Consider the following 18,709-nt stretch of genomic DNA (forward strand, 5'->3'; position numbering starts at 1 on the left):
CTTTTTGAAAAAAAAAATTTATTAGGTAATTTCTAACATTCCCTTATATAATCTTATTAATCCTACTATTTTCTTAAATTTATGCAAATTTTGGATTTTGCATATTAAAGAGGACGAAGGGAGTAGCTGTTAGTTGTTGTAAAAGTTATCAGCTGAGTTGATACTTGTGAATATTTAACAGTCAAAATGACAGTTAAAATATTTGTTAATACATAATCAATTAATAATTTACATCAAATATTATTGATATATCCTTAAACTTTGTTTAATCACTAAGTAATATATTTGGCTTTCTTATCACTCAATACAAAATATTTCTCAGTTCTTTTAAATTTACGGTCAAAATCCTCTATTACTTTAAAAGTAATGGATGATATAATCTAACGTTAATATTATATGATAGAGAAAAATACGGGAGATTTTGGAATTTTATTTTTCATACAAAAACATGTGTCAAAATATTAGTAAAAATAATAGAGAGAAAGTAATACAGAGGATTATAGTTTTTAAATTCGCTACTTTATGCAAATTAGAGTGAGTTTTTTAATATAATATAGCAAATTCAAAGGAACTTAGATACATTTATTCATTTATAGCTCCATCACAACTAAAAATATGAATTTGTTTCCTTAGACATTGTTAAGCCCACATGAAAACTCAAGCATCCTTGAGCATTTGCTGTATCAACAATTGAGCTCCTTCAACAATCTTCTTCACAACTTCCCCAGCAGGCATAATTTCCTTGATTAGGCCAACACCTTGCCCTGCGTACATTCCCATACTCTCGATATCACCTGTCGTTGATTTGTTTGGCACTGTTCCAGCGAACCGCCTTACCTCTTTTTCCTGTCAATGGGAAGGACTCCGCCAGGTTAACGTAAAAAAGCATCGAGAATTAGGGGATTTTGAAATGTTAAGACGAAGTGCTTAGGATTACGCTTTGACATTATCGTTGTAATAAGAATAGTTGATTTAGCGCGAGTGTGAAATAAAAGAGAATAAGCTCACCACTCCATGTATTGTAGTGCGTCCAATGACAGGTTGGTTCGTCTCATCTTCACTATCGGGAAGAGATCTCCACTCCCTGAAGAACGGTGTTAGTAAGACGCGCTGAGGTGCTCCAGGCCATCTTGCACGTCCAAAGACATTGGTGTACTCAGTAGCGGAATATTCAACCAACTTCCTCTTGAATACAGGATGAGCATAGCTTTCTTCAGTCGCGACAAACCTATATCATTCGAATTGTTTTAGCCACAGACTGTACAACTAGTTCACATCCAATATCTATTTCCTTTCATCGTGTATTTGATTCTTTGAAAGAGGTAGGTCATAGTCGACAACATTTGCTTGTTCAAGCAACCAATTCTTGTAGTGTTCACTCATGCATCATACACGGAAGTGGAAGCTAAAAATTAAAAATTCCACTGATGCATAGTTCAGAAAATAAAGTCGGCAAAACTAATAAGTCTAGCAGCCAATAGAACTCCCAGTTTCATACCTAGTACCAAGGGCAACGCCTCAGGCTCCAAGAGCCAAAGCAGCGACATAACCACGTGCATCCACAATGCCGCCTGCAGCAATAGCTGGAATGTCCCGTTCCCCTATAAGGTCAACAACTCTAGGCACCAAAGAAATCAATCCTTCCTGGACACATCAGGAAAACTTTCAGGAACAAAAAGATTTTACTGATACTAGACATAGCAAGAGTCGCAGTTTGTATACCATTTTATCCATATGGATGTTCAGAGACACTAATTCGATTGCTGGAAATCATCATCAGTAATACATATGCTAAGGAACTATTTTATCCATATGGATGTTCACAGACATAGCTAGAGTCACAGCATATTGGTATTTACCTGACCTATTACGTGTCCTCCTGCTTCACGCCCTTGTACAATGATTGCATCTACTCCAACATTGATGGCCTTTTCTGCTGCTTCGATAGTCCCAACCTTGAGTCACCATACACGAGATTGTCAAGGAATAGAGAAAACACACTGAATTAATCAGCCCTGGTGTATAACACCAAGTAATTCAGAATAAAAATGACGGGATTCTATGTGTTAAGTATCATAAAAACTATAGATGGTTAGTTAAACCCCAGACTAGAGTTATGGAAGTAAGAATTATGGTACTCTTTTCATACACAATGATATTTGTAATGAGAAAAATGGTAAATGGCAAGCCTCTAAAGAACAGACGACTACAGGACCAAGAAGTCCGAATTTTGGAGTTGCAGATCTTTGAAGATAGCAAAGCTATAGAACAGATAATGAAACTTCATAGACCTAGTATAAATCAGAGACTGGTAACTGATTGCACTTCCATATCTGAATGAGAGCCTAAATAACTGGTGAAATAAGGAGCTTAACTAAAAAGGGAACCCAACTAGTTTATACTCCCTCGGTCCCAAACAATTTGCTATATTTTCTTTTTTTGTTTTTCACAATCAATTAGCTACATTTCCATATTTGGAAATGATCCCCGCTACTTTTCAAATTCCCATCCGCTCATTGCCTTTTTCTTTTAATATCATCCACACAATTTAAACTTTTTGCCTTATTCTCTAATAAACCAACTATCGCTTAAAAATTTAAATTTGCTACAATAAGCTAAAGATAATAAGATGCAAAATATCCAAGAAAAATATGAAGAGAGTCATGCGAATGATTTAGTATGGAACTCCGTCGATGGTTAAAGCAAAAACTACTAATGCGACGTTCTTAAGGAACTACATGTTTAGTGTTGGGATGAGTTATCCCACATCGATAAATTGAAAATGGTGTGCACGCTTTATAAACTATTAGAGACCTTCTTCCCATAGCCATATGGTTTTGGGATGGTATATATCTCCTTGGCTTATGAAGTGTGTGCACTTGTGTCCCCCCGTTAATATGCTGGCATTCACAATAAGTCCAGCCTAATTTAACATTTAGAGTCTTTCCATCCCTATGAATTGACCCCAATCTATTCCAATGTGTGAGCTTTTGGAAAAGCATGGTGCAACCTCAAAGGGATAGAAGAATAACTATAAAAAATTTGAGTTGACAGAAACATCTTAAACATACTTGAGGAACAACTTTAACACCAGCATCATGAGCTCTACAAACAAGCTCCTCAGATACTTCACCCCAATATAATTGCATTATGGCCACTTTTTCCTCTAATATAACTTTCAGATTTTCCTCATGGGGAAATGCCAAAACAACACCAATGCCAAAGGGTTTGTTAGTCAAGGATCGAGTCTTCCTTATCATCTCCCTCACATATTCTGGGCATTCCTGGAGAAAATTTCATACTCAACTGTCAAAGAAGTGCGCACATGGAATCATGAATATTATGTGTATGCGAGTAATTTGACATCCAACATATATTAAGGTGGGAAAATTTCAGACAGGGGTTTATGCTCTCTTATCCAATACATTTTTCTAAACTGAATGACAATAAGCATTTCTAGGGGCTCTACTTGCTAGTGATTTGCAATTCAACAAGAAACACAAATAATAAACCATCAAATCAATCTGCTAACAACACTTTTCGAATTAATTTTCAAAACAATAATTATTAGCAACAGAGATTATTTAGGTAAAGAAAACAAACCCAATCAGGAGCTCGAAGAAGGCCAATAGCACCAGAATTAGCAACAGCAGAAACAAGCTCTGGACCAGAAATGTCGGGACCTAGTGGCGCCTGAATGATTCCGTATTCAAAACCCAGAATTCCATTCCATCCCATCTTACTTTTTATTGCCTTTGTTGCTGCAAAATTTATAAATTTTCTTCTTTATCACCATAAAAATGGTGGGATTTTGTGTTTTATAGATCATTGGTAATGGTAATTTGGTATACATAGATGAGATTGAATAAACTATTGTGAGATTGTGCCTTAAATGTAAGCGACGACGTAAGCAAAGGAAAGAGAATTCAAATTTGTTTACTAGTAGTAGTTGATTATGGATTGAGTTTCAGATAGGCGGCTCCAACTCCTGAACTGTGATTGAATGGAAAATAGCTCAATCGAAGGATTCGTGTTCTGAAATAGACCTTCCGTTTACCAAACAAAATTATTTTCTTTTGAAATCAAAAACTTGGATCATCAAAAATTAAAAACCCAATTTTCATACCAGAAACTTGAACTTAGGTTTCATCTGGATGGTATTTAGAGTATTTAGACTTCAAAAATAGTACATTGTCTTAAAAATTAGGACCACAAAGCCATTTATATATATATAAGAATAAGAATGGGCAAGTAATTGATCATAAGTTTTCATATTCACTGCTAAGTAAAGCAAGTAATATACTCTCGATTTTGCGAAAATGATTTCAACATGAACAAACAAAATTGTATTAAATGGAACTACAAGAAAGTGTAGATTACTTGGTATGTATGCATATATCATCTCTATGACCATATATGAATTTTGGGAATGTGATTGATTTTGGGCCATTCAACGCCACTCAGCCTTTTGCATCTTTTCTCCAATTCGTCTGAGTTTCTGCTTAACTCAAGATATTGCAAGGAGGTGAGATGGCAAATCTCTTCCGACACTGTTTTCAATCTTGAACACATTTGAATCGAAAGGGATTTGAGAGAAGTTAAATGACGCATCCCCTTGGGCAGTTTCTCCAGTTTCGGGAGGTTGCTTAATGTCAAGTGACGAAGAGAATGAGAAAGAAATCTCCAAGGCACCACTTTCTTCATATTCTCTTCCTCATCTCCATGGCTGCTGCTCTTCGCTTCTTTTTCTTCTTCATCGTCCAACTCTAACTCATTAAGGTGCATCAATTTCAGGGTCTTCAAGGCAGTGAGATGCTCCCAAACTCTTTGCCCCGACACACTCTTTAATTTGTAGCAACTTGTGATTTCAAGGGAGCAAAGAGAGGATAAGCAGCCGCTTTGGAACACATTTCCTGCTTCCGCTGTTGTCAAACACTCTATTTGTTTGTTACAGAATATCCGCAGATGAGTTAGATAATGGAAAGATTTCTTAGGCAGAGAATTAAGATATCCCACATCATCTATCCTAACTTCTCTTAATCGTCCTATTCTTCTTCCCTCTCTATTTTTATTGGAGGATGAATATGAACCACCATCTTTACCCCTTCTCATTATGGGTACTAGTGCTCCATTGAACTCTTTCAATGTCAAATCTTCTATTTTTGGACACAAAGGAAAAGTCTTCATTCCTGGACATGTCCAAATATCTAAACATGAAAGGCGAGGGAATGAGTATGAGAATGGTTGCTTCTCTCCTGCTGCTGTCGAGCTTTGCTCTTCAATATTGTCATTACTAGTCCCTCTTTCTACTATTCTGCCGCCTGATTCTTCTTTCCACCATCCCTTCAACTTTGGCATTTTATAGAGTACAAGCCTTTCAAGGTTCGGAAAGAACACCAACTCTGGTGATGTCGGAGATCCTTCTTCACTAATCTTACTACTCTCCACATACTTCAGTTCCGTCAATCCTTCTAAACGAAGGATTTTTAAATAAGGCAATTGACTCATCAATGGAAGATGCTCTAACCTTTTACAAAAAGTGAGTGTTATTTCGACAAGATTTGGGAAACAACTTTTAAGATCCATTGATGGTTCCCCCCAGCTTGACAATTTCACACCAGGATACTTAGCCAACTTCAACTCTCTAAGATTAATGTGCACTTGCAAGCCTTGCAGCAGTACTTCAACACCATCGCTCCTCTCGTTCAATTCTAAAGCACGCCAACCAATATTGAATTTCCTAAGAAGATCTTTGTGTTGATCATTCAATAAATATCCCAATTCCGTGCCTCTATTTGTATCAAATCTAACCCCTTTGTTAACCATAACTTCTATAGTGTCAGCATGGTTCTTGAAAATTTCCAAATCTGTGAGCTTACCGACATCATCTGACCGCCGAATGCAAGATTTCCTTTCCTCACGGGCTAATACAAATCTCGTCAACTGACGTAGTGATGTCATATGTTTCATCCCTGGAGGCATATGTCTTAAACCATAGCAACCACATATATCTAGATGCCTCAGATTAACTAATCTACTCAAGTTTCTCGGCAACCTTTTCAGATCCTTACAGTCGCTTAACTTCAAAGTTTGCAGGTTATAAAGCTTGGTTATTGATGCGGGCAACAGATGTATGGAGTTATGGGAAAGATCAAGATACCGCAGATGCAACAATTTACTTATCATACTCGGAACCATTTTCAAATTCAAACCATGCAAATCCAGTACCCTTAAATATCTCACTTTTGATAAGAATACTTCAGATTTTGCACATGACTGGCTGGTGTTAAGGAGTGTACGCAACCTTTTCATCTTGGTGAAAAAACTAATGTCGTCGCTTATCTGGACTGTATCATCGACAAAAACATGACGAGTTTTCTCATTGTAACGACTTGTGCTGCTTTCCAATGACAAGATTTCTGTTCCAGCTACTTCTTTAGCAACATCGTGAATCAGATCATGCATTTTGCATGATATAATTGCACCAGTAATGTCATCTTTATCAACATCTTGGAAGAAGCACCGTTCGAGTAATATTCTGAAATATTCCTCACCTATATCTTCAAGACTCTGTCCGTCTAACGGCATAATGAAGCCTTGAGCCATCCAGAGACTGATCAAATCATGCTTCATAATTTTGTAATCCTTGGGGAAAATAGCACAATAATTGAAGCAGCTCTTTAAATAGAAGGGAAGATAATAATAACTGATCTTCAGCACCGGTAATATGCCATTGTCTTCCTGTTTTATACTTGCCAAGTCATTGTTTTTAAAATATTGCCATTTACCTTCACTCTGCCCTCGGAGAAGACTTCCAACAACCCTTAGAGCAAGCGGAACATTGGCACACTTTTTAGCAATCTCTTTTCCGATTTCCCTTACACGTTCTTCCATATGATGATCATTACCTTGAAAAGCAATTTTTTTCAACAAGTTCCAAGAGTCATCATCTGAGAGGCCTCTTAGTGTATGTATCTGACTTCCTATAACATTCGCCACCTTTGTAGAGCGAGTAGTCACCATGACTTTGCTACCCTTTCCACCTTTTCTTAACAAAACTCCCAATGTATCATGCCATGTGTTGTAATCCTCAATCCAAACATCGTCTAAAACCAAGAGATACTTCTTCCCATTAAGTTCTTTCTGAATATTCTTCTGGAGTTGCTCCATATTCAGTGGGCCACCTTGATAAACATGCTTAGTTGTAGGTTGTTCTTGCCCAACAACCTTCATGGGTTGGTGCTCTCTCGCCTCACCCTCAATAGTCGATGGTTCGGTTTTAGGCTTCATAGCTGCAAAGATTTCTCGAAGAACCGATTCAAATTTGAAATCATCAGATACACAAACCCACATTTTTAATGGAAATTCCCTCTTCACACATTCATCATTGTATACATATTGAGCAAGACTGGTTTTACCCAGCCCTCCGATTCCAACTATGCTGATAAACGAAACATCTCGTTCTAAAGAATTGTCTATTAGCATGTTTATCACCTTCTGTTTATCATTATCTCTGCCAATTATATTAGTTTCCTCACAAACAGAATGAGTTTTGTCCCTTGGGTTATGCCTATCCACCCGCCAAGCCTCAATGTGCCTTGGGCCAAACTCGTGGCGATGATCCTTCACAATATCATCAAGCATCTCCCTGATCAATTCCATCTCTTGTGACCAACAAAAAGCAGATCGAAGCTGATTATGGCGAGAGAAGAAAAGACATACTTCTTTACTGACATTGTTCCCAGGCGTGAGCTTCTTACGAAGCGTAATAGTGGCAATCTCATCGATTAAATCATCTGCTCGGTAAAGAACTTCCTTAAGTCTTTGAAGCCTGTTACGTTCAACATGGCTGCGACGATGTTGCTGCAGCAGTTCTTCTTGGTCTGCATCAAGGAATACGGCTTGGACAGTAGAAATGGTGTCCTTGAGCTTCTCAAGCTGGGATTCCACACCCAATGCAGACTCAATTTTCATCCAAATTGGTGCACCTAGCTTTTCTATGACAGTTTGTACAAGTGAAAGAGCTCCTGATACATCCATCTTCGATCTCTATCTATTCACGAAGGGTAGATTGCAAAAGCATGATATTAAACAGTGAGAATGATAATGAACATTTAATTTTATTATCCTACTCTAAACATTTGTTTTTATCATAAATTTATTTCTATACGTTACCATTTGATATGGCATATGGCATAACGCATGTTTGATTACCGTTCAAATGGCATCACATTTCATGAAAAAACCGATACTAACTCATTTTTACTTCCGCAATTTAAGATTAATAATCAAAAGGCATGTCAATGTCTTTGGACTTTGGTAGTGCTAAGGAGACTTTTATCAATGTTATTATTTTCTCGAGAGTAAAACAACGCTTAAGCTTAAGCTAGCTATGATATTATTCCGTTCTGAAATACTCGCTACATTACGATTATTATACGCTACTCATCGGTCAAGTTTGATTAATTTATTGTGGCTAATGTATAAGAAAAAATATACTTATATGAAATCTTATTTGAATTGTTTAATTGTACTCTATTAACTTTTTATAATTTTTAGATGTGTATAGTTCAATGTATAAATGATCAAAATTACATATTAGATTGCGTAAAATATCGAATGTAGAGTGGATATTTCAATTTTTCCATCTCACTCATTTGTTACATTTATCTTTTATATAAAAATGTAATCAGTCTATTGAATTTATATCAAAAATTTTGAACATAATTAATCTTATTTATTTATTTTAATATTTTAATAATATTTATGATCCTCATTTTTTTCAATAATTTTATTTAATTCATATATTTTCCAATGTTTATGATTCTTATTTTCTTCCATCAAATTTATTATTCAATAAAATAATATATTTAATATCTAATATCTAAAATATTCTATTTTTCTTATCCGTAAACACTCCTTCTGAGAAGGGTTTTATAGAACAACCACGGTGTTTTATTGTATATTATGTAATATAGATCACCTAATTTACAAAATTTTAAAACTTTTCTTACTACAACCATTATTTTGGATTTCTATGTATAGTTCTACGTACCCCTTAGAACTGAAAAAACTAGACATTATATAAACTCTAAAATGACACAAACAAACTGTTAAAGCAAGTGCCAATAATCTTAATGATGACGTTCACTTTAAACGTATAGTCGAACATGCTTTGTCTTGTACTTTAGAGAGGGTCGATAAAGATGTGTCGAATATGGATGGTTTAAGGTTTGGAACGGTTGATGAGAGTTGGTTGATCAAAGCCACAGGAAGTCCAACAGACAACATTGGATCCTGTTTTTGGTCAGAATTTGTAGGGACTATGCAATAAAGTGGTGCATTACTCTATTATTAATTGTAATGTTTATTGTGATAGTTAATTAGGATGTTAATTGAGTTGTTAAATGTTAGTTTATGGTGATTTATGAGGGAATACTAAGAGTCATGAATATCTTGCCTATAAATAGGATTCATCACTCATAGTATCAAATCACCACAAACACACATATTGTTGAGAGGGCTATTGCATTGTTAGAAACTTGAGAGTGTTCTTACTTTGCTTTAATATTTGTGATCTTGAGAGGTTGTTCTCAAGGTAAGGGAGTTTATTATACTTGTAATTGTTGAATTCAATATAATAAACTACATTTGAGGGGGAGGTATTCAAGATACCTCATAAACACTTGTGTCATCTTTTACATTATTTTTCATTTGTTTTTCTTTGTTGAACCTCTACGTACCCCTTAGAACTGAAAAAACTAGACATTATATAAACTCTAAAATGACACAAACAAACAATTTACACACTAAGACAAGATTTCATTCAACTTATTCTTTATTTAAAAAATTATGGGTCAATGTTATTACATATGTTAATTAGTTAGTACATTTTAACCCACAAAATTAATTAATTAAATTTCATATTAATTAGAAATCTAAAAATATTCATCAATAGAACATAAAAGTATAAATAAGCCACTTAATAAAGAGGGGATGGGAATGTGTACCTTCACTTTTGTTGCCTTGAAGGATTGGAGCTTGAATATCTCTTAATTCTTCCCTTAACGTTTAAATCAACCAGAAAAATAAATTAGTAGTACATTATTTTTATGAGTAATGGAAGAAATTGAAAAGAATAAAATGGAACAAAAATGTAGCAATGGAGAGGAATGAGATTCTTAGAGCGAGGGAAAGGGTAAGAAGTAAGAATTAATTGGTATTTATATATAAGTAGTCACTTGTTTTTTTCTCTTTAATTTACATCACTTTTCAATTTAAATTATTCTATTAATTGTAAATCATTTTTCTGTTTATATTATGTCTTATTCTCTAATATAATTTCTCTTTTCAGTAATTTTCATCCAAAAGACAAATACACTGATTATATATGGGTGTTTGGCAATATAATTTAAAAGTATTAGATAATTATACCTTATTTTAATACAAATAGAGAGTTGGAGTGGCAAATCAGTTAATGGCTTAATGCTAAATTAGTTGGTTGAAATAACTTATTTTTATGAATAAATTATTTATAGCAGTGGGTTCAAAATCAGTTGATCAAACCAATTAATTAAATCAGTTGATCGCTTTCAACTATCAGTTATTAATCATTTGCCAAACACCCTTATACTCATGGTACCAGTTTTAGTTTTTAGGACCAATTACCAACTATAACCTTGAAGTTTAGTCATTTTAGAATAAACAACCTCAAAGTTTTTTTTTACAAACAACAGCCTTCAAATTACCAAATACGACATCGATACAGCCAATTCACCGGATGACCTGCTAAATGACCATTGATCAAGATAAATAAGCTTTGACTTTCACTTAAATTCATTAATCTAATGTAATTACCCAATTACCCTCAACTAAACCCTCTTTGCCAACCACCACCACCACCACTACCACCGCGACCACCAATAACAACCCATCAAAATCATATTTTCTAGTTTCTAAAAACCCTAAAAAGTGAAATTTACCCCCTTATGCCTCTTCATTACCCTTTTTCCTGACACTTTCTCCCTCCAAATTTATATTTAGTTTCATGTCAGTCATGTCCTCTCTCCCGCCATTAAATCATTGCTTTCAAGCTCATTTTCACTCTCATAAAACCATTATTTTCATCTCTCTCTCTCTCTCTCTCTCTCTCTCTCTCTCTATTCTTTACACATTTCTTTTTATATTTCCGAATCAAAGAACCTATTAAAATTTTAGAAATTCAAAATTATATCGTCATCACGAGTACAGATTGAAATGGTAAGTAAATAAAGGTAGAAGATGATGTAGGGATGCTTTGAAGGATATGACCGTTGGCAGCTTTGATGAAGGAGATAATGATATTTGTTCACATAAACCCTAAATCAATTGTTTGGATGACTTTGAAATTGATACAGAAACTTTGTTGTTTAAAGTGGGCTTTACTTGTATTAGTGGGATGAATCTATCTGATGAGATCAATCTTGCAAAATTCTTCAAGCCTGATGAACAGGGCAAAGATCTTCCCATCTATAAAAATGGGGGAAAATTTGGGGGAAAATTAATAATGGGTTATTGAATTTGATTAAATTTGTTAATGTAAATTAATGGGTTTATTCTGGGATGCAATGTTTTCATTTTTTATCTGGTTTTCATGGTGGAAAGATTGAATCTTTGTTTTTTTTAGGAAAATAAACCCTTTAGTTGAAAGATATGATAGAAAATCTAGCAAGTCTAATGATAGAGGTGTTTAATGGTGGTGGTGGTGGTGGTGGTGTTGGGGTGGGAGAATGGTGATGTTTGGAGAGGGGTAGAGAGAGGTCGGGAAAGAGGGGTTTAATCGGGGATTATTGAATAATTAAGTTAGATTAATGAATTTAATTGAAAGTCAATATCATTTATAATGGTCAACGGTCACATAGCACTAGATCATTCGGTAAAGTGGTTATATCAATGTCATGTTTGATAATTTGAAGGCTGTTGTTTGTAAAAAAAATTTCAAGACTATTTATTCTAAAATGACTAAACTTTAAAGTCGTAGTAATAATTGTTTTTAGTCTTTATAAAAAAACAAAAGCATTTGACAATTGTTAACCAGTCTTGTGTGATTTAGTATGTGAAAATGGAAATGAGTCACATGCTGATATGTGTTCCTGATGCAAATGGGCCTGAAAAGGTCGTTTTATTTTTTGGAGTTTGAGCCACGTGTCTCTGAGCTCCACATATTTGCACGTGGTATGTTAACTTTAGACCTCGTCGGAAAACGCAAATCTTTGTTCTATTCGTCTAATTTAATTACAATGACTCTTTAACGGTTCTTTTTTTAGCTGTTTGTTCTTTTTTCTAATTAATTTGAATAATTAAAAAATATTTGTTATTTTATGTTTTTAAGCTAGCAGAATAAGTTAACTTATTTAAGTGATATCTAAGAAATTGACTATTGACTATTGACTATTGACTATTATAGAAAAAATACCACCAAAATAAAATTTTTCATTCATGCTTAAAAATCAACTCTTAGAAAGTTGAAAAACTATTTACCAAATTTCGAGTTAAACCTCAAAAGTTGAAAGTTAACTAAAAATTCAAAGTTTTAATTTATTAAGATTCAACTTGATGTCTTCATTTAATATGATTTGTTTTAGTATGATCTGAATCTTTGATTCCCTAAAAAAAATATCTAGACCTTTAACTTTGGTTTGACATAATCATCTGATTTGATCAAAGTTTTTGTCATAATTTCATTATCTTTGAGTATTATTCATTTATTATATATTTAATTTATCTTTTTTTTCTTTTAGTAATTATAGTAAATTAAATTTAGTTATCAATGAAAACTTAGAATGTGACCCTCAACTAGTGAAAGAATTGCAAAAGAAAAAAAATACAAAAGAAAATAACATGCAAAAAGCAAACGGCAAGTCTTGTATAAGATTGTTTCACTGTGAGACGAGCCCATACAAATAGTCTATTAAAAAAAAACATTAAAAAAAAAACAATAAATTTTAAATTGTACAAATCAACAATGTTTTATATAAGTGTGGGCTGATCCAATTAATATCTATCCTGGTATTAGTGAAAAACAAAAAGCAACACAAAATAAGTAGCCAAGAAAGACAAGTCAAGTGTTAAAGTTGGACTATCATCTGACAACGCTAATTTGAGGGGAAATTTGGGGAGATATTTCCCAAAACAAGTGTCGGAAAATTATAGAAATGAATATGAAGAGTGAAGATATGGATGATTTTTTAGCCACCAGATAATAAAAGTTTTTTGCAGACTATTTTGGTGGATATTTAACCCAAAATTTTGTCATGCAAGTATCTTTGATTTTTTATTTTTTTATTTTTTTTATTTTTAGTTGTGGCTTTATATTCTTTTTTCAATTTCATTCGCAAATTTAAATTTTCATCTATAAATTTATTCTCTATTTTCAATATATTATTTTGGAGTTAAAAATATATTTTACACCAATATATTTACAAGAACTTGTTGTACAAAAAATAACATATGTCATTTAAACCATATTCTTGTGATTTTATTCTCGTATGGAGACCGATGAATTTTATATATCATATGTATCGTTTTTAGATAAATGTCATAAACTTTACATAGAGAACTTGCAATCCTCGATTGTAAATTTCCGTTTCTTCATCCATTTAAGTTTTCTCATATTGTTCTAATTTCCTTGTGCAGTTGTGCTAGGAATTTAATAAAATCATTTGTATCTCAAAGCATATTTTCAATATACATTCCCAAGCACCGTAGTAGGGAGGAAATGATGTTTTAGGAAGATAGTCTCGCGTAGAATTTATATCAAATCACATACTGAACCGAATTAAGGGTGTTCTTGAACACCTTAATTTGTCTACGTATGATAACCAAGGCTTGAATAATGATGAGTTGAATGATTCCACAACAACGCACAGAAACAGAATTCAAGAACCTGTTTCTTGATTTTCCCGTTGGTGAATTGCCTACCTATGGCTGCACTCACCTTCTTCGTATCTTGAACAATGCAACTCAAGGATTGACTACCTTGTAGAATGCAGGATAAAATTTGAATTTGTGTGACTAACAAATCAAAGGTTTGAATGTATGACTAGCATTCATTCAACAAACATTTATTGAAGAAAACAACAAATGTGTTTGTTTCTGAAAAATATCCAAAACTCCATTTACAAAGGCTAAGGTCTCCATCTATAAGCCTAAGAGACATCCTAAAATTAGTGAAGACTATTAGCAACACAACCAAACTAAGAATAACAGCTAAAAACATCACGTGACAAACAAGTTCACGTTTTAAGTACTTAAAAATAGAAAACTACAACACTGATTATTTTGGTAGACTATCAGCTGACCAGAGGACCTTGATGCTGGTCCTCTGGGTTCTCTATGGACTAATAGGACTACCCTTGGACCTTGACTTCTTGTTCCATGTACAAAGATTCCATCCCTTGTGTTTTCCTGGTCCTTCATGCACAGGTTTGGTCTCGAAGTGTCGTGCATGGTAGGCTGGCAGGCCAATTCTTCTGAATTCTGTTTCTGTGGCTTTCCTTAATATTCTGCTGTTGCTGTACTATTTTGTACACATTGATCTGTTTCTGTACTTGCTGAAATGTCATGCACAAACCATTTGCTTCTTAGAAACCTGCATCATGTCAAACATGGTGCACATACAAAATCTTCTTGTTACTAGGTTCGATATATAGTGATACCCGATGATGAAGTACACATTTGGTGTATGTTAAGCAAAGGTTTGAACTTGTCATATGTTTTTGTAACCTACTAAGTTTATGTAACTTTATTTTATATGTTTGATTAATACTTAAAGTCACAAATTACAACACTTTATTCAAATTGAAGTGAGAGTTTTTTAATATAGCTTAGCAAAAGGAAGTTAGATACATTTATTGATTTACAGCTCCATCACAACTAGAAATATGTATTGGTTTCCTTAGATATTCCTAAACCCACATGTAAACTCAAGCATCCTTGAGCATTTGCTGTATCAACAATTGAGCTCCTTCAACAATCTTCTTCACCACTTCCCCAGCAGGCATAATCTCCTTGATTAGCCCAACACCTTGCCCTGCGTACATTCCCATACTCTCGATATCACCTGTCGTTGATTTGTTTGGCACTGTTCCAGCGAACCGCCTTACCTCTTTTTCCTGCCAATGGGAAGGACTCCGCCAGGTTAACGTAAAAAAGCATTGAGAATCAGGGGGTGTTGAAATGTTAAGTCGAAATGCTTACGATTAACGCTTTGACATTATCTTCGTAATAAGAATAGTTGATTTTACACGTGTGAAATAAAAGATTATAAGCTCACCACTCCATGTATTGTAGTGCGTCCAATGACAGGTTGGTTCGTCTCATCTTCACTCTCGGGAAGAGATCTCCACTCCCTGAAGAACGGTGTTAGTAAGACGCGCTGAGGTGCTCCAGGCCATCTTGCACGTCCAAAGACATTGGTGCACTCAGTAGCGGAATATTCAACCAACATCCTCTTGAATACAGGATGAGCATAGCTTTCTTCAGTCGCGACAAACCTATATCATTCGAATTGTTTTAGCCAGACTGTACAACTAGTTCACATCCATTATCAATTTCCGTTCATCGTGTATTTGATTCTTTGAAAGAAGTAGGTCAGAGTCGATAACATTAGCTTGTTCAAGCAACCAATTCTTGTAGTGTTCACTCATGCATCATACATGTAAGTGGAAGCTAAAAATTAAAGGTTCCACTGATGCATAGTTCAGAAAATAAAGTCGGCAAAACTAATAAGTCTAGCAGCCAATAGAACTCCCAGTTTCATACCTAGTACCAAGGGCAACGCCTCGGGCTCCAAGAGCCAAAGCAGCAACATAACCACGTGTATCCACAATGCCGCCTGCAGCAATAGCTGGAATGTCCCGTTCCCCTATAAGGTCAACAACTCTAGGCACCAAAGAAATCAATCCTTCCTGGACACATCAGGAAAACTTTCAGGAACAAAAAGATTTTACTGATACTAGACATAGCAAGAGTCGCAGTTTATATACCATTTTATCCATATGAATGTTCAGAGACACTAATTCGATTGCTGGAAATCATCATCAGTAATACATATGCTAAGGAACCATTTTATCCATATGGATGTTCACAGATAGCTAGAGTCACAGCATATTGGTATTTACCTGACCTATTACGTGTCCTCCTGCTTCACGCCCTTGTACAATGATTGCATCTACTCCAACATTAATGGCCTTTTCTGCTGCTTCGATAGTCCCAACCTTGAGTCACCATACACGAGAATCTCAATGAATAGAGAAAACACACTGAATTAATCAGAGACACTAATGGATCCAGGGTTCGGAGTCCTAGGGGGCACCAATTAATATACGAAATTTCGGCAGTTTCGTTTGTAAAATTAACTACTTTTTTTTATTTCTGCAAAATGACAAGTAGAAGCAAAATAAATTTATCAAAATTGCAATCTTATTCTTGAAAAAGTTTCTCGTGATAAAATAGCGTTTTCGAATAAATTAAGATCTATCTTAATCATATGCAACTGCTTTGGTATGAAACTCCATCGATGGTTAAGGCAAAACTACTAATGCGACGTTATTAAGGAACTACATGTTTATACTCCTTCCATCCCTATGAGTTTACCCCAATCTATTCCAATGTATGAGCATTCGGAAAAGCATTGCGCAACCTCAAAGGGATAGAAGAGTAACTACAAAATTACTGATATGATAGAAACATCTTAAACATACTTGAGGAACAACTCTGATACCAGCATCATGAGCTCTACAAACAAGCTCCTCGGATACTTCACCCCAATATAATTGCAGTATAGCCACTTTTTCCTCTAATATAACTTTCAGATTTTCCTCATGGGGAAATGCCAAAACAACACCAATTCCAAAGGGCTTGTTAGTCAAGGATCGAGTCTTCCTTATCATCTCCCTCACATATTCTGGGCATTCCTGGAGAAATTATCATACTAAATTGTCAAACAAGTGCACATGGAATCATGAATGTCATGTGTAATTGTGTATGCGAGTAAAGCATCCATTTCTGACAGGGATTTATGCTCTATTATCCAATACATCTTTCCGAACTGAGCATTGATATAGTCAGTGAAAGATACAGTATGATGTTGCAAATGAATGAGAATAAGCGTTTCTAGGGTTCCTACTTGCTATTGAATTGTAATTCAATAAGAAACACAAATACTAAACCATCAAATCAATCTGCTAACAACATTTTTCGAATTAATTTGCAAAACAATAATTCTTACCAACAAAGATTATTTAGATAAAGAAAACAAACCCAATCAGGGGCTCGAAGAAGGCCAATAGCACCGGAATTAGCAACAGCAGAAACAAGCTCTGGACCAGAAATGTCGGGACCTAGTGGCGCCTGAATGATTCCATAATCAAAACCCAGAATTCCATTCCATCCCATCTTTACTTTTTATTGCTTTTCTTGCTGCAAAATTTAAAAATTTTCTTCTTTATCACCATAAAAATGGTGGGATTTTGTGTTTTATAGATCATTGGTAATGGTAATTTGGTATACATAGATGAGATTGGATAAATCATTGTGAGATTGTGACTTAAATGTAAGCGACGACGTAAGCAAAGGAAAGAGAATTCAAATCTGTTTACTAGTAGTAGTTGATTATGGATTGAGTTTCAGATAGTCGGCTCCAACTCCTGAACTGTGATTGAATGGAGAATAGCTCAATCGAAGGATTCGTGATCTGAAGTTGACACTTACCCAATTAAAATCAAAAAATTGGATCATCCAAAATTAAAAACCCATTTTTAATACCAGAAACTTGAAATTATTGATAAAAGTTTTTTGCAATTGATTTTTTCAATTTATTATCTTATCAGCGATATAACAACAAATAGATTGTTTTCGATTAACTCATTGATTAAAAATAATTTTTATAACTTTCTATGAACAAGAAGCGCAAATAATTCAATAAGTCATTTTACTTAAATTTATTTATTATAATCTGAAATCAAAGAACTAAAAATATAACACAAATTCTAGTGAGAGACGGCCTCTTTAAGAAACTATCTCTAATCGGGCTGATCTAAAAAATAAAATATAGAGTAAGTTTCTCTGTAAGTATTAAAAATATTGTAAGTAAGCATTTAGAATATTGTAAGTACTTAAATACTTATTTGATGGACATTAAGTATATTATAAGTAGACATTAAAGGTATTGTAAGTATAAATTAAGGATATGGTAAGTAGGCTAGTAGGTTAGATTTCTCGGTGAGCATTAAGTATATTGTAAGTAGACAATTTAATGATTTATATTGGATTTGATTAATTCAAATAACGACAAAGTGTATAGGAAAAGTTACCTAGAATAATCCAACATGTTCATATTTTCTTGCAATAATCTCAGCTATTGATTAACCATAAATAATCCAAACTTTAGGAGGTATTTGCTTAGAGTAAACTCGGTAACCGGATGACTTATAAAAATTTTACTTATTTAAAAAAAATAAATTTTTAAAAAATATCGAAAAAATCTAAAAAGAAATGTTAAAATTTTTAAAGATTTTTTCTTCTATTTGGATATATTTTATGTAAATTTTCAATATTTTTCTCTAATTTTACATTAAATTTCAGTTTAATTTTTTCATAAATAACAGGTCATCGGATTACCTGAGTTTACTGTAGACAAATACCTCTAATTTATATATGAGATTATTTT

The 18,709-nt window shown here is 34.1% G+C and overlaps 2 protein-coding genes and 1 pseudogene across 2 annotated transcripts; all 3 read right to left on the reverse strand.

Moving 5' to 3' along the window:
* Positions 1 to 411: 411 nt before the first annotated feature.
* LOC130799493 (uncharacterized) lies at positions 412 to 4,208 on the reverse strand (annotated as a pseudogene).
* LOC130799487 (putative disease resistance protein RGA3) lies at positions 3,627 to 8,249 on the reverse strand. Its single transcript, XM_057662598.1, has 2 exons — positions 4,381 to 8,249; positions 3,627 to 3,761 (listed from the first exon to the last, which is right to left on the reverse strand). The coding sequence occupies exon 1, from the start codon at positions 8,038 to 8,040 to the stop codon at positions 4,405 to 4,407; it is 3,636 nt and encodes a 1,211-aa protein (XP_057518581.1). The 5' UTR covers positions 8,041 to 8,249; the 3' UTR covers positions 3,627 to 3,761; positions 4,381 to 4,404.
* A 6,522-nt stretch (positions 8,250 to 14,771) lies between these two features.
* Positions 14,772 to 17,863, reverse strand: LOC130799502 (uncharacterized). Its single transcript, XM_057662615.1, has 6 exons — positions 17,302 to 17,863; positions 16,743 to 16,955; positions 16,161 to 16,256; positions 15,802 to 15,947; positions 15,314 to 15,533; positions 14,772 to 15,152 (listed from the first exon to the last, which is right to left on the reverse strand). Exons 1-6 carry the CDS (start codon positions 17,434 to 17,436, stop codon positions 14,964 to 14,966), a joined length of 999 nt encoding a protein of 332 aa, XP_057518598.1. The 5' UTR covers positions 17,437 to 17,863; the 3' UTR covers positions 14,772 to 14,963.
* Positions 17,864 to 18,709: the final 846 nt, after the last annotated feature.

The sequence above is a fragment of the Amaranthus tricolor genome, chromosome 1 (genome assembly GCF_026212465.1).
Source record: "Amaranthus tricolor cultivar Red isolate AtriRed21 chromosome 1, ASM2621246v1, whole genome shotgun sequence".
Taxonomy (NCBI): Eukaryota; Viridiplantae; Streptophyta; class Magnoliopsida; order Caryophyllales; family Amaranthaceae; genus Amaranthus; species Amaranthus tricolor.